We start from the raw sequence: 16,357 nt of genomic DNA, 5'->3' as shown, positions 1-16,357 counted from the left end.
GTCACTGCAGGGGGCGCTGCCCTCGCGCTGAAGCCGGGCGGCGTCACAAAGCCGCGCGCCCCGCGTCCAATCAGCGCCGCCGCCGCGGTCACACCTCGGGGGAGCGGCCCGGCGACGGCCGGCCCGGCCCACGTGACGGGGGCGGCCCTATCCCCGCAGCCTTTCCCCTCCCCCCTCCCCCCGCGGCTGGTACCGCCCTGTCCCGGCAGGCCTTGCGCGGCGGCGGCGAGGTGGCGGCGACCGGCTGGGGCGACGTGAGGCGAGGCGAGGCGAGGTGAGGGGGGCCTGGGCTTTGCTCTTGCTCGTCGCCGAGGGCCGCAGCTGGAGCCGGGATGGGCGCTGCCACTCCTCTGCCGCCCGGCCGGGCGGGCTGGGCCGCTGCCTGGGGCGCTCTCGGCCCGCTGGCCCCGGGGCGGCGCGGGGAGCACCCGGCGGCACCGGGCGGCTCTCCGGGAGCGCGGCGGGTGCGAAGCGGCGGGCGGGAGGAGGCGGCGGCCCTGCGGCAGCTCCCGGGAGCTGCTTCCCCTTGTGGCCCGGCCTCGGCCGCGCACCGCTGCAGAGCGGCCTGTCCCGGTCGGGCGCGCTCGGGGGCCTCCCCCAAGGCCTGGGGCGCCGATTGCTGCGGGCCCCGGCTCCGCTGGGCTGGAGGGCGGCTGGAGGCTGCCACTGGCGCGTCCCTGACACGCCAGTGCAGGTGTTCATGGTAATACCCCAGGTACGCACAAATGCGTGCTGTGGGCTGCGGCAACTGCAGTTTCTCACTTGAAAAACTGACAGTGATGTGAAGTTGTCTAATTTATATAGCAAGATGAGTAAAGGTTAGTTCCTGTTAGCTATATATGTTTCAAAGGAGCATTTGGGGAGTGTAGTACTCTGTCAGAATGTAGATTATCCTGCTTTAGTCTTTTATGTGATGTCCTAGACAGGTACTTTCCCTAGACCCATTGTAGAAGAAATATAGTGATGAGGCATCGACAAAGAAAAGGTGTTGATGAGGGCAGTCAGTGTAAGAACGGAAGCATCAGATTAATGCTCTTGGCAGTTCCTGCCTGACCATCACAACCAAAGCTTCTGTGTAGAACTGTCCTCCCAGGAGGGTTTGAAATGCTGCTGAGTATTTTTACTTAGGAGCTGACAGGCTCCAGAAATCCTCAGCCCATCTCCTGCTAGACAATGACTGATAGGCTGCAGTACTCTCATCAAACCCTGAGTATAAGACAAGGGTAAGATAATGATAAAGCCACAACACTCTGGACTAAGGCTAATTGTTCTTTCTTTTCATCTTCTGTGAATAAATAGACTTGTGTATTGCAAGTGTAAGAAGTAAACTTTTCTGTTTTTTTTTTGTGGTCCTTTCATATGTTTGCATCTTACCGTGGTGAGCGTCTAAAGGAAGTGAATTGAACACTTACCTGGGGATTCTGCTGTAATTCTTAAAAGTTAATATAGAAAAATAATCTCAGCTACCCAAGCTGGAAACCAGTGGCTGCTGTGCTTACTAGACTTTTCTGTCCTGAATAATTAAAGTTATCAATCTAAACTCTGGTTTGATTACTTGCATCAATACTTAATTTAGTTCCCTGTGAGGAAATAACTAATCTTACAAGATGAGTAATTGCTGTAGCATCTTGCAGGCAGTAGCTATGCTGCTGCTGTTCTTTCAGGTGAAATTCTGATACTTGGTGAGCTCATAAAGGCTGTATAAGAGACCAAAGCAAGTTACTGGGCCAGCTCAAAGCCTCAAAAGTTGTTGTTTCCCCTGCCAACGTGGGTTTTACAACCGCTCGCAAGGCGACTGCTGTGCAGGCATCCTAGGCACCCTTTTTAAAGGATTATGATTGCTGCCCAGAAATCCTTCAGGTTGCTGGTGTCTCAGGAGCAGCAACTTCCTCTCCCCCTAGCACCATAACTCTAATTAGCTTACCTCTGTTTCCTCCCTTAGCTTTCACCACCAGAGCTGGGAAAGGTGGGCTGGAGAGCACTTTGCCTCTTTAGAAGCAAGGACTTGCACATGTTGCTGGGAGAGCACAAACACAGGCAAATAACCTAAAGCTAATGGTACCTACTGCAGTTTCCACTGCTTAGCTTTCCAAAATGCAGAGTGCAGGAGCTGATTATTTCTGGGCATTTTCAAACTAATGTCCCTGAAGAAAGAAACACACGAGCAGTCCATCCCCATATGCAAAATGTGGGCTCTGCTAGTCTCATCCCACCTTGGCAAGCTATTGAAAGCAGTCCTGGAACGGCCAGAACTTCACTCATAACCAGTAAGCTTAACGCAAAGGATAAGTGATAAGGCACTTACTGAACTGGGCCCAGGTAGGACATACCAGCTCATCTCAGGAGGCTCCCAAGGAAATCTGATCCTACTGGCAAGGAATTCCCGTAGAAGTTTGCTATACCACCCACCATAGAGCCTGCAGTATCATCAGCATTACCAATACATACCCCAGTCAAAGACAGTTCTTTCTCCCAGGCAAACTGGTGAAACTTGTAAAAATCAAACAAGTCTAAGGGTTTGTGCAGGCTAGACTAAAAACAGACTGTGCCTAGCACTTGCCCTCTCATGAGAGGGGGGAAAAAAAATTCCTCAGCAGAGCAACACACACGATCAAAAACAGATGCCAGCTCTGCAGTGAAACTTTACTAGGTCCAAAATTTAGCCCTTGGAATCCTAAATTGAGGCCGCCTGGCAATGGCTCAAAGCCTACCCTCATCCAGATAATTCGGGCTGGAGGCATCTCAGATCAATTGCACAGTTCAGCTGGCTTCACAGCTGAAACAGGTTTCAGGCTTCTATCAGCAGTTTCCTTTCCAGTTTGATACGTGTTTCTCTCCTAAGAGAAACACAAGCTTAAAGGTGGGGGGAGGGCAGCTGCAGCTAAATAAAACCAACTGCTGTTGGCATATTCCTATTGGCATTTATTAGCTACTGGGCAGCATGGTGAGAGTGGACTGGCTTCAACACACTTCCCTGTCATATCTTCACTGTGATCTATATAAAGTATTTTGTATGTTAAAGAAGGATTTTTAAGTGTTACAGGGCCTGTAAACTCTGCTGTTTGGTCTGAAGATGGCATTCTGTAAAGAGTCTGCTGTATGAATATGTTCCTGTGTTTTGTCTCTTGTGCTATGAATGAACCATATCTGTTCTGTGTAATAAATGTGTTAACATCAAGTGCCAGTGTGTTTTGTTTCTGTACCTGAAACTTCTGCTCAGTCTGTGGTAACAGCGGGGCTGTTAGAAGGGCGGTTAGCTCAAATGTTCACCTTTTAGCAATCTTTTGGCAAATGAGGTGCGTGTTGCTCACTGAGTCAGACCAGCAGGGGCTGGTCCTGCAGGGTACATGCACTTGAGGACTGTGCAATCCATAGCTTCTCGAAATGTCAGAAATAAAGTGCAGAAAGGATAACCCATTCAGCTACTGTCTAACTACAGCTTCCTTGTGGGAGCCCCTTCAGATCAGATACTAGGGCCACTGTCAAAGAATTAACACATCAGTCTCAGCTCTCAGAGCAGCTGCCACGTCCCCTGTCAACTACAGGGTGGTACCTGACAAAGTCTGGTAAGCATCCATGACATTCATTACTCCTGCCTCTAAAAAGCTGGGTTTGTTGTGCTTGTTTGTTCCTTTTAGTCCCAGTAGTGTTTATTTTGTACAATTTAATGAACTCAAGGAATGTATATAGCAATAATAAATAAGAGGCAACAGAATAGGAGAGTAGTGAAAACTGTATGAGGCTTTAAGTATTGCCTTTGCCAATTACCAGCTGTTAGTCATTAAAATAAACTACATCAAGTAGGTTCCCTTGCAATTACTTTCCTAAATGATTTTAATGTCCTGACAAACTGTGGCTGCTTCCTCATTAGCTGCATTGCCATTACATCTCTAGGGTACTGAAGTAAAACTGCAACTAGCAGCACAATTCAGTATCAGTAAAACGTAAGTCATTCAGCACAGTGGCTTTGCAAACAGAGCACTTAGCTCGCATCCCTTTTAACACACCGCTCTGCCAGCACTGGCCTAAATACACCACTCATGAGCCACCACCCCCTCCATCCTCCAGATCCATGTGGAAAATAACCAGTGGAAGAGACAACAGGACTGTCCAAAGTTTATTATAAAAAAAGCAAATGGGTGACTGTTACGGAAACAAATGGAATCTATAACATATTTGGAGCTGTAAACCTCCTGGCAAGGCCCCGGGGGCAGAAGTCCCAGCTGCCAGTGGCTGCAGGGATGCTGCACCCTTTAATCAGCCAGCTAAAGAAAACTGTGATCATCAGAGGAAGACCGTCTGTTCCCCATCTGTGCCTGTTCTTATGTCTCTGTTAGTCTTTCCCTGCCCAACCCAGGATGCTCTAGGCCAGTCTGGAGGTGGAAGCAGGGACTGAGTTTACTCTCCCTGCCCCTGTGGAGCTGCACTCATTCCCCAGCAGCTACAAAGCTAGGTCAGCTGCAGAGAGAAACGTGTTTAGGGCATGGGCAAAACATGTCTCTGTCTACATGCAGCAAAGCTCTGGGGGACCTCCTTCCCTTGGATTTAAAACTACTCCTATTCCATGGCAGAATGCAAAGCCGCTGTCCCTGCCCTAATGTGCTGCCAAGGCTGTGCAGGGGGCTCAGGCACCACACAGCTTTAAGGAACGGTCAACAGTGTGAAAACCTGAAGGGGCAGCAGGCAAAGATGGGACTAAAGGGACATTCACACAGGTGACCTTGAGGATCTCCTGCGACAACCCTGCTGGCAGTGGAAGCAGAGAGGCCTTGCCAAAGGTGGATGGTTCAAAGCAGGAGCCTAACTGAAGGCCTCTGGGCCTCCTCCTCCCCCAGAGCCACTTTGGTCTGTGCGTAGGGGACACATTGTCGAAGGCCACCAAGCTGCATCAGCCTTTGTGACTAACCTTGCACCATGGTCCCAGGGCAGGCTGGGGCGCAGCAATGCCTTCCGGCCCATACAAGCAGCTTAGCCCTGAAGCCTGGAAGCGCAGGCCAGGGGAGCTGTCCTTGTGCCCCTTGGGCTGCCCTCTGCACCTTTCAATACACTCACATAGGAGAGGCTCTGTGCCCTTTTCCACTTCTCCCAGCACATGAATGAGTTTAGGTTCAGGATGTTTAAGCTGATTGTCTGCATGTGTTTTTCCTCAGAAGCCTCCTCTGGCATTTTTGGTTTGGAGGGAAGGCACAGCAGAGGCCATGCTGTGTTTACACATCAGCCGGGAGGAGCTGGTGAAGGTAATCATTAAACATTGTTAAAGACCCAGGATATTAACACACAAGTTTGACATTCCAGTAAGAGGGTAACATGTAATATGTTCAGGGCATGGGATCCAACACAGATTACAAACTAGGGATTTGTGGTTTTCCAGAAACGATTCCTGAAAGGGAACCTCTACCATCAAACAAGAAAGATCTCTCATGATCTCACAGAACTTGGTGCTAAGACCCCACAGCCTGCACTGTGCAGGACAGAGGTCTAGATAGTCCTACTAATTCCTTCTGAGCCCAAAACCTAAAATCCTTTCCCACCTCTCTCTTCCCCTTCTACTCTCATAGTTTGCACGATGCTGTTGTTTCATTAGTTTGTCAATCACATTAGTACAGTCAGACTGATTGTACCGAGTCAGGACAGAGCCTACAGCAGCCCAGCAGTAGAGGCCTATGGAAAAATAGAGCAGACCTAGACAAGCCACCTCCCCTCTCCCAACACTCGTAGCCCAGGGATTCTTCAAACCAGAGGCAGTGTTTGTGCGCTGAACAGCATTTAGTGAATTTTCCTTTCATGGGCTCTCTAAATCACTTCTGAAGCCAGGTGAACTGGCACCAGTCGTTGCATGCACCCTGCAGAGCTCCCACCACAGCCTTCCACCAACAGAAAGAAAAGAGACGAGTTCTTCCTATCCTTCATCCCCCATCTTGGAACCAGGTTTTTTTTAACCCATGGAGGAACCTTCCCCCCCTTATCCCATAGCAGCTTAACTCTTTAAAATTTGATGAGGAACCTTGCAGAAATCAAGGTAGATGATACTGACCAGATCACTCTTTCTAGTGATCAGAGCACCTTTCCTAGTGGTTAGGAGCATTTGTTCTACTGTACCGTGCAGGCCTGCCCTACATACTGTAAAGGGCAGAGCCCAGTTTTTGCTCTCCTTCAGTAAATCACCTTGAGCTACTTGGCATTTTAGGATGCTACAGCAAATGGAACAGCAACACTAATTACTTACTACAGCAGACAAGAAAAAGGAATTGCTACTACTGCAAGGAGCTGAACTGCAAAGTTAAAAACACAGAACAGCTCCCAGGACCCCTCCGCCCACACCCAAAATAGAAACCCCCAACAGCATGTGACGCTGCAGCAGAATCCACAGCCAGCCCAACAGGCTGAAGTGAAATGGATGGAAATGCATCGTGCCCGAGTCAGGAAGACATACTTCCCTCAGGCTGCTCTCATCACTCGTAGATCCAGCGCTCAGCCGTAGATCCAGTGCTCAGCCGTGTCCTCCCAGCAAATCAGCTCCTCCGGGCGGAACCAGAGGGAGATCTCCTGCCGGGCACTCTCAACTGAGTCGCTGCCGTGAATCACGTTTCTGCAGGAAGAAGAAAGGGATCAGTCTGCACTAAGCAGAGAAAAGGGGGAGGGAAGCTGCAGCTGGGAAACTTTCACGTTGACCAACTTAATAAAACCTACTGAGCCAATCCCAGTGTAAGGTGTTCCTTCCCCACCCTGCAGCTCTCTTCCTTCTGGCTCAGGGCTGGTTGTGGTTATGTTGAACATAGCTTAGGTTGTGGATATCATAGGAGCTGCAAATTCCCAACACTTCTTCCTCCTACAATGAGGAATCATGTTTGCTGCGAGATGAGCTGGAAGTGGCTGTTTATTTGGAGTTCTGCTTGTTTTTATGTAATTTAAGCTTTGTCTCCAGATTTCACCCCCTTCCCTCTGTCAAAGAAGGTCCTGTGAAGTAGGTTTGGTATCAGACACCAAGGAACAGAAACTTAACCCTGGAAAGGAGTTAGATAAAAGCTTTGCCTACCACAAGCCAGGCTTAGCTACAGCCACCAGAGGTCAGCAGTGGAGAATCTTCACTGGTGAAAGCCCTAGTGCGTGTGGCCCTTCTCTGCAGAAGTCCTGCTCGGTTTTTAATGACTCAGACTCTGGTAGAGCTAAAGCAGCTCCCTAGGTGCCCTGCTCCTTCAGGAAAGGACCTCTTCTCCCTTTCTCCTCACAGCCTGACAGAGCCTGATTCCCTGGGGCAAAAGCCAAGTGAAAACCTCCTACTAGACAAAGAAATACTAGATGAGATAGAAAAGGCCTCAGAAAGCAGGGAGGACTCAAACCTAGGCTGCTCCCAAGCTCAGAAGGCAGAGTTCAGCACGTCCTGGGCAGTGCTGCTCTGCAAGCTGCCACGCTGAGGAAGACAGTTGCGACTCGAGCACAGAAAAGGCAAACTGCAGAAAGGCCCCTGCTACGACCTCTGCTCTGATGCAGACTCGTGTGGCTTAGGCAAGCCTTGCGCAGGAATGCCTGCACAGGTGCTCACAAAACTCCTCAGGGAACAAAAAGCCAATGCTCTCACTTGCTGATGTCAGTGCAGAAGTCTCCTCGGATGGTGCCGGGTCTGGAGTCGGCCGGGTTAGTCTCCCCGATCATCGCGCGGACTGTCTTGACCGCATCCAGGCCCTGCCAGACCTATGTGACAGCAAACCTGGAATCAGCTTCCACAGCTCACCCAGCAGCACAGGCCATATCATCTGTTCTCTAAATCCCCTATCTGATCCACCCCAGGGACAGCCAGGAAAGGATCTCGCCAAAAAGTCTTCAAGAGGTGAGTCTGAAAACTAATCAGAACTGGGAGCGGCTTTAATTTAGTGTAGTAAAACGTCCCGTCGGTATAGCTGCAACGAGCCCTCTGAAGGGACAGCTGTGTTCTCCATCAGCCCCCAAGCCGACGCTGTTTATGCTCTGGTTTTTCCTGTTCCCAGGGCCAGGGAGAGCCTGCCCAGCACTCACCATGGCCACCACCGGCCCGGAGCTCATGTACTTCACCAGCTGGCCGTAGAAGGGCCGGTCCCGCAGGGCGACGTAGTGCTCTCTCAGCAGCTCCTCGGAGGCCTGCGCGGGGACAGCGCAAAGCTTGCCCGGGGCCGGGTGCGCGGGGCCCGGGGCCGGGGCCGCGCCGCCCCCTCACCTGCACGAGCTTCATGCCCACGAGCGCGAGGCCCTTCCTCTCGAAGCGCCCCACCAGCTCCCCGACGAGGCGCCGCTGGACGCCGTCCGGCTTCACGGCCACGAAGGTGCGCTCGCCGCCGCCGCCGCCGCCGCGGGCTGCGAGGGGGACGAGAGGGACGGGGCGTCAGGGGGCCGCGGGGGGGGAGGGGGACGGGAGGGGGGTCCCGCGCGCCCCCGGCACCGCTCCCCGCCCCCCCGCGGCCCCCCGCACCGCTCTGGAGGATGTAGGCGAACAGCGCCAGCGCGAGGCAGATCATGGCGGCGCCGCTCCGCCGCCGGGTTCCTCCGCGCCCGGCGGAGGCAGCGCGAGGGAAGGAGGCGGAGCGAGGGGCGGTACAGCCGCGGCCCCGGGCCTGCCCGCTCCCGCCGAGCCCGCCGCGCGCAGCAGCGCCCCCCCGCCTTCCTGTGCACCCCGAAACCCGCCCCCGCCCAGCAGGTGCTCCGGGCCCGTGGTTCCGGCACGGGGGCGGCGGCGGCCGGCGCAGCGGAAGTGACGCCGCGGAACGGCCGCGCCGCGGCTGAGGGAGCGGCGGGGGCCGCTTAGCGGGTGGCGCTGCCGCGGCCGTGGGCGCGTCCCCACGGCGACGGGCGCGGCCTGGCGGCGCGGCGGGGCCCGGGCCGCCCGGCGGGAGGGCGCTGCCGCGAGCTGCCCCCGGCTTCCCGGGGCTCCAGGGGGCTCTGGAGCGGCGCCCCTGGTGTCGCGGGTGCGGGGGCGCCGCGCCGTTGCTTGGCTCGGCCCGGCCCGGCCCGGGGAGGGCGCCGGCGGCCGCGCCGCGCTTACCGAGCCCCGCCGGCCACCGCTGCGGGCCCGCGCCCGCCTCTTCCCGGCGCCCGCGGGAGCGGCTGCTGGGCCTCTGCCCCCCTCCGCCTGCCTGGCGAGCGCCTCGGGCCTGATGCGGCCCGGCAGCCCCGGGCTCCGTGGCCTGGTCGCTCTGTCGGCGGCGGCGGCGCGGCAGGCCGCAAGCGTGGCGCTGCGCTCCGGGCCCCAGCAGCGGGAGTACAAGCTGCAGCTGTGCTTCACGCGCGCGTAGTTAGGTCCCTGTGCGTTGCGTTTGGAGTTGCTCTGTTGGTTATGATCTGTCATGCGCTTCTGTGAACTGCACTAAGCATTCGCTCCACTGCCAGGTGCTCGCAGCAAGATACATTTAGTTCGTGTTTTGCGTCCTTAAATGTTGTGTTTGGACACTTCTTTGTCTGCTTACTGTCCTCCATGCGGATCTTGTACTGGTTTTTTTGGTTCTTTGGTGGATGGCAAGTATCTAGCTGCTTTATCAGACACACTTTTGAGTAACTTAATACTACATTTGCACCAATAAAATAATTAGAGCTCATATTTTGGCAGTTCATAGTATTGCTTTTGTCTCTAGCACAGTGGTTCTCTGCTCAAGGAGTCCTGTTGCAATATTGTTCTTGTACTAGTAAAAATGTCTTTGCTGTTTTACTGTGATCTGTTCTGTTGTGCAATTTGCTGTGAAGTAGTTGATTACAAGCAGGGCTTGGGAGGTCGTGGAGGTCTCAGTTGTGCATATGTCTGTGTTTTAGAGAAGTGTACTTGCAGCTCTTTTCCAGGTGAGTTGTCCCACCTGAGCGGGATCAGCCGAGGGAGGCAGGCTGTGCGAATGACACACAACACAGTAGAGAAATACCATGTGATTTTCACTTTAAAAATTCCATTGTGGGAATCGTATTGGCCACTGAGTCCTCAGTGCTGGTGGGCTCCAGGATCCACAACCCGGTTCCTTGAGCTGCTGACAAAAGCTGATATCAGCTGTGTTGACAGGGAGATGGGAGATGATATTGTCTCTTTCCCTGTTGGTTTCACATCCCCTTTTGCCCTGCTGCTAGCCAGTTTAGTCCTTGCTCATCTCCTTCCTCTGCCCCCCATTTCTGCCTAGGTCTCAGCCCCTGCTCCTGCCTTCCTCAGCTCACTGCACCAGCCAGAGGCTTTTCTCCTCTGCTTCCTGGGTGCTTGGGGAGGGAGCGCGGAGGAGCGCTGGGTGCCTGCAGCACCCTGGCCACGCAGGGGAGTTCCCGTCCTGCCCCAGAGGGAGCAGGCTGGGCCTGAGCTGGGCAAAGACGGGTGTGCCGCTGCAGAGACACTTCAGGATGCTTAGCAGTTAAATTCTGATAGGCCTGTAGTACTCACGTGCGAGCTGGGATTTTTGTATTTATTTGACATTATTAACCCCCAAATTTGCCTAACTTCTTGTCATCTTCAGGAAAGCATGACCAAACTTCAAGTCTGTCTGACAAAGCTCCCTAATTAAACAAGGTGTTGATACTTTTAACATGGATAAAAAGCACGTTCTTCACCTTCGCTTATATTCTTGAAAATAGTTGTACTATGTTGTTGCAACTTCCCAGAAAAGCGCAGCCTGAGAAAGGTACGTGTCATGGAAGACTTCAGCCCAAACAATTTGTCTGGCAAGGTTATGGACAGCAGTACAGAAGGTTTGCGGTGGCTGGTGTCGGCTCGTGTTAACTGCAGGTGACAGTACTCGCAGAGCTGGTGATCAGGAGCGCGTTCTCTGTGGGCTCACCGGGTGACGTCCACCTGCGCATCCCGGCTGGCTGCCCTAGTGACAGTGTTCGGAGGTCTCTGGAAACGGGGCTTGTGTGAGCGTTCATGGAGGTGTGTTGTCTATATAGATGGGTGGTGGAGCTCAACGTCCTAGCTAATAATTGTTCAGCCTGTTGGCTAATTTCAGCCTTATTTCACAAAAAGGGAGAGATTTCAAAGATAATTTAGTTTCTGCAAATTTAATAAAAGTAGGTCTTGAGGAAGTGGAGGAGCAGGCTTCGAAAGCTTGCCTGTGTGCCTCTAGTAACCTAGAATGTGTGAGCTGATTTCTACAGTCCTTGCAACAATTGCATGTCACTGCTCCGATACTTGGCTGGAAAGGAAGAAGGATGATTTTATAGATGCATGCAGAGATAGTCAGAAATCTAATCAATAATTCAGTTAGTGATTCAGTCAGCAAAGAGCACACGCTGTAGGAAACCAGACTTCCCATTCTTGCAGAATTCCTCTTGTTTTGCACTTGCATTTTTGTAGTTGTTTATTAATGCTGATGAAATACCTCTTTTCTCATGTCAGAATTGCTCTCTCCCTCTCCACAGGTCTCTTCAAAGATCCTGACTTGGACACTCGGATGAAGGTTTTAATTTCCTCGGAGTGTAAATATTCTTTTGAGCCTAAAGCAATTCCCTGTAGCAAAATGTGGAGGAGAAATATGCCAAACACTCTGCCCAGTCCAGTGAGTCCCTCCCACCTTCTCTGTAAATGTGAACTGGCAGCAGAGGTGCTGTGGGGTGAAAGCTTTGATTTGGCTGTCTAGGCAGGGCAATAGAGTTGTCGGCCTCAGAAACACTGATTCCCTGTGACCACAGTTAGCTCAAGGAACGGAGCTGAGTGTGATTCTCATGTGAATTATTTCAAAGCCAATGTCTTTTATATACCTACATCTCATTGTTTTAGGCATGTGTGCATCTAAGGTGAGCCTGGGGAGTCTGTAGTAAGCAAGAGAGAGACCACTGCAAGTCATTCACACAGAGGTTTCAGTGGGCAGTCGAGAGCATTTCCAAACCAGCTGCCGCATGTGGCATGCTGCCACGGGCACCAGCTGCATATCTGGAAAAGGCTGGTCAAATTTGCTGCAGGGCCCCCGGTTTCGAAAGCCCAGTGATTGCTTCTCAAAGCCAGCTCACTGGGAATTCAAAAGAGGGCTGGTACCTTCTAGTACTAAATATGATTCCCATTTCAATTTGCTATTGGAAGGTACCGTGTAAAACAGTATCTGAATGGCAGTGGAGGCAGAAGTAGACTGTTCTTATGCTCATCCTCACTACAAGAACTTCAGGTGGAGGTGGATCTGTGCTTTGGCTGGTGCTGGGTAAAACATCGCAGCTACCGTGGTCATATAACAGCCTACAGTGCAGACAAAGCCAGTTTTTCTGAGTTGGCAGCTTCTGCAGCTGTCGCTGTCTTCCTTACCAGGTTATTTTTGCACCTTCAGTGAGCTGCTTGTTCGGGGAGCTTTTTACCTTTCAATTCATACTGTCTCACCAGCATAATGACAGGTAGCCTTGCGAGCGTTAGTGCCTCCCAGCGTGTGGGCTCTGAATAGGTGGAGACTCACAGTTCTACTTTCATGCTGGCCCTCTGTGTTGGAAAGGTGCAATTGGGAATGATTTCTCTGTCGTTAAGATGACCCTATGATGAAGACTGAAGAGGAAGAAGAGGTGTTGGTGCTGACAGGGCCAGAAGATTTTCTCAAGCATCTCTTTTCCCTAACCCAGGTGATACAGATCTCTGAGCCAGGCCTATACAAAGACTGCCACAGCAAAGTCATTTTGCAAAACAAACATGGAAGGGGAGGAGGGATTCCTTCAAAACCGGCATTGGTACACCCTGAAACAAAGCTGTATGACTGAGTGCATTGGTCTGACAGGAGAGAGCTTTTGGGAGAAGCTGTATCTGAGTGTAGTAATAGATCTTTAAGGGTGAAATGCATTCAGCTGCCTTTAAAACCAGGGCAGAACATGCTGCTTTCCTCAGAGGAGATCTGGGCATGTCAGACTCACCTTTCCTTGTATTTAGCTTTTCCGTGCTCATGGTGTCCATAAAACACTTGCTTGAAAGAAACCTTCAAATTACACAGCCCCTGGAAACACTTGCATTTTAAAGCAGAGATTTGTGGTTAGTTATCATTTGTGTGCAGTCATACAACATTTTTTTTATACCTGTGTAGGCAACCTGTGCTTCTGCCCTGAGGACTTCAGTCCATCCGGCCCAGGCCAAGAATAGAGAATGAAAGGCTAGACTAGGCAGCGCCTGTGAGGAGATCAGTGCTAACACTGCAGGCAAAAAGGTGAGCCAGAAAAAGCAGTGGGATATTGGCAGATGTGGCATGCACAGAGGCAACGCCAGCCCTACAATCCCCGCTGCAGTCTGCGACCGGCTCCTGCCAGTTCCCAGTGATGAGACACACCCTGAACAGGCTGAGATGTGATTTGCCTTGCTTCAGAGTTTTGTCGGTGCCCCATCAGGGACTTGGCCTGATCTGAACCCAGGGTTGTCTTTGGCTCTCCTCCACCAAAACCTACAGCCTGGCTGTCATTGCTAGCCTGAGGGCAGGTGGCTGGAAGCAAATTTGATACCTTTGCTTCCAACTTCAAGTGAGATTAGGAGATAACAGATGTGGGTTGGTTAAATTTGGCCTTTTCCTCTTTATCAGACCTCAGCCCCAAGGTGTGACTATGTAGAGCTTGTGGAGAATGAGAGCCGTGTCTTGCTTATAGGTATAACCAGGAGCAGGGCAGGCAGCGAGCACTGAGCCTCAGAAAGCAGAGTCCCAGATCTCAGCCTGGCCCAGAGTTGTCTGTGACCCACCGGGAGATACAGGGGGTGAAACTTCTTACAGTCCTTGAAGTTTTGTGTTGCCTGTGGTTGAGCTGTACAGAAAAGGTTCCCACTGGTGAGCTCTTGCTTGTAATGAATGCTCTGCTGGGGGAGATATTGGCTGACTTGGAACAAGTTGAATCCTCACGTATCCTTCTTCACCCTGGCTTGCAATGGGATGGAATAGGGATAGCACACTTGGAGGCAGGGTTTTGATCCTCCTGTTTGTAAGACCCTGGTTCAGATCTGATCTAGCCTTCCCTTGTGTGGGGGAGCCTGCCCCCCTCCCCACCCTCCCAGGCACTGCCCCATTAGGCATGAAAGGGGCTGTTGGCTCCAGCCCAGGCCTCAGCCAGGTGTCTGCCTTGCAAAGCCTGTATCCCACAGCAGAGCAGGGATGCTCCTTGTGATGCCACAGCAGTCACAAACTAGGTCAAATACGATCCAAACCCATGCTTGGTATCTCTTGAACTAAATTCCTGCCCTGGTGTCTGTGTATGGCCCAAATAGGGTTATGACTCTCTGGCTTACTGGGAACTAAGAAGGCTGAGCAGGCTTTACTGCTGTGCTGTGTAAACAGAGCTAATGCGGTCAGCCCAGCCTCCTTCCGCTTCCAGGAGCTAATGCGGTCAGCCCAGCCTCCTTCCGCTTCCAGCCCCAGCCCAGCTTCACCTGCTGAGGGATGTGTTGTACCCATGTGCTTTCCTCACTCCTCTCCCCAGGTGCCTTTGGAGGTCAGGGCTGACACCAGCACAACCGAAGTTTAAGCCGGGTGTGTGACTCTGGAGGAGGGTGAGGGCCTCAGGCTGGCCTGGTTCACAGTGGCCCATGGAGCGTTACATGCTTCACGTGTGTCCCTTCCCCTCCAGGCGCTGGTGGTGCTCCGGCTGTGGGGTAACGTTGAAGTACTGCTCTTAGACACATGGCAGAAATTTGGCCAGCATGTCCCTGTGCTGACTACGGCAATAGCAAAATGCCCATACAAGTGAGCTGTATCACTGGAACCAGTCAAATCCCAAGACCAGAGCTTTGGAAAACCTCAGAGGAAGTTACAGAAACACTTATCTGTGAATGCAAGCCTGGCCTCGCTGCTGTCAGCGTAAGGGCTCGGACTAGATGATCTCTCCAGATCATTTCCAGTCCTCTGTGCCTATGAAAATCCTCTGTTCTGAAGGTGAGTGCAGTTCTGATTCAGCATTAGGGAGGAAAGGAAAATGACAGTCTTAGGAAAACCTTTTCAACAAGGTGTTCTAGAGCTTTCCAGGGAAGGAAGGAAAATTGTGAGGAAAAAATGTTAGTCCTGGACAGAGAGGGATTTTAGTCAGGAAGCCAGTTGCCTAATGCCAGAGGAAGGCGGCAGCATCTGGGATCTGCAGGCCTGTGCTCGCTGTGCGGCCCGTCCCTACGTCTTGCTCTGAGCAATCCATCTTTCTGCAGGAGGCTGAGGTGTTGCCTTTCTGCACTGCCGGGGCCTGGGCCAGCGGGGTGTGAGTGGAGAAGGACGGCACAGGACTGGCAGGGGTGGAAGAGAGAAATCCAGCAGTTCAACAGAGTCAGCCCTGCAATGGCAGCAGCTATAGCAGAAGCGTATCCCTCTCTGGGGCTCCTGTTACAGGTAAGCCCTCAAACCCCTTGGTGTCCGCTTAAAAGCTTGCTGCATGGAGGAGTAAGGCAGGGATGGGTGCCGCATGTTTCCCTGCCGAAAGGCCTCTGTTGATGGACCAAAGCTATTGGTGTGAAATTACCTCTCCAGAAAGGCAAGGGTTGTCTCCAGATGAGATTGTTTGACTTAGACGATGAGTTTTGTTTCAGCAGTACCTACTTACAGCTCCTGTTAGCCCATGCAGGCCTCTCTCTGCCTTGGTCTCACCATCCCAGCTGGTGCAGTTGTGGGGCTGTTGCATGCATCCCATTGCCCTTATCCAACATGATATGTCCAGCAGCTTTTGCTTGCTCTGACTGCTTGGGAGATCTGTTTGCAAGTGGGAAATCTTGATTCTTCTGAGTTTTATCCCCTGAAAGTGGTATGTTTGGATGAAAGCTCGGGCACGGATCCTCACTGTAACAGTGGGATTGAGCATTGCAGCGGAGATGGGAACCTTAGCTTAGGGCATCCACGTCAGCTCCTTCCTTCTCTTGTCTACTTGAAGGCCTATGAAGAATGCAGCACGGAAGCTGAAAGATGACTCCTGAGTGACATCTGGATTAAATCAGACATCAGCCAGAAAGCCCACCGTATTGGACCAGACTTATCCTGCCGTAGCTATCTCTTCATGGTATCCACCAACCCCAACCTTTCCCTGGACCTGAGTATGTAGTGGGACTGTGGTCCTTGTTGGTCAGCCTCGCTGTTTTATCTGCCAAGGCTCGGCAGCGGCTGAGCTGTTGCTGGCATGACAGTGCTGCTGGGAGCCCAGCCAGGGGAAGCAGCTGATTGTGTTTCAGAACAGAGACTTGCACATTAATAAATGTCTTGTTACAGATGCTTTCTTCAGCCTTTTGGCTCTCCTTTCCCCTTTTAGCCCCCCAGCTTTATGTCCCTCTGGCTGGAGCACAGTGGAAAGGCTGTCTCCTAAGAGGGTGAAGCAATGTTTGGAACAGGAACTGGATGGGAAAGTGTTAGTGAGCTGTCCCTGAACAACACAGGATCAGCTCCTCAGCTGAGACAGCCGCATGGTAAGTCTATTCTGCGCTGCCTTTCAGGTATATTGTTGAATGAGCTGA

General features: G+C 52.2%; 2 protein-coding genes across 2 annotated transcripts; one reads left to right on the top strand and one right to left on the bottom strand.

Moving 5' to 3' along the window:
- Positions 1-4,104: 4,104 nt before the first annotated feature.
- NME3 (NME/NM23 nucleoside diphosphate kinase 3) lies at positions 4,105-8,526 on the bottom strand. The gene is made up of 5 exons (XM_067305988.1): positions 8,444-8,526; positions 8,192-8,328; positions 8,014-8,115; positions 7,580-7,692; positions 4,105-6,589 (listed from the first exon to the last, which is right to left on the bottom strand). Exons 1-5 carry the CDS (start codon positions 8,487-8,489, stop codon positions 6,472-6,474), a joined length of 516 nt encoding a protein of 171 aa, XP_067162089.1. The 5' UTR covers positions 8,490-8,526; the 3' UTR covers positions 4,105-6,471.
- Positions 8,527-10,576: 2,050 nt separating this feature from the next.
- Positions 10,577-16,119, top strand: EME2 (essential meiotic structure-specific endonuclease subunit 2). Its single transcript, XM_067306540.1, is given in 10 exon segments — positions 10,577-10,616; positions 11,353-11,409; positions 12,440-12,531; positions 13,260-13,318; positions 13,320-13,353; positions 13,517-13,639; positions 14,503-14,618; positions 15,010-15,144; positions 15,146-15,248; positions 15,784-16,119. Coding segments are annotated over 10 exon segments (927 nt in total). The 3' UTR covers positions 15,952-16,119.
- The last annotated feature ends 238 nt before the right edge of the window (positions 16,120-16,357 follow it).

The sequence above is a fragment of the Apteryx mantelli genome, chromosome 16 (genome assembly GCF_036417845.1).
Source record: "Apteryx mantelli isolate bAptMan1 chromosome 16, bAptMan1.hap1, whole genome shotgun sequence".
NCBI lineage: Eukaryota > Metazoa > Chordata > Aves > Apterygiformes > Apterygidae > Apteryx > Apteryx mantelli.
This window is presented reverse-complemented; position numbering and strand designations above follow the sequence as displayed.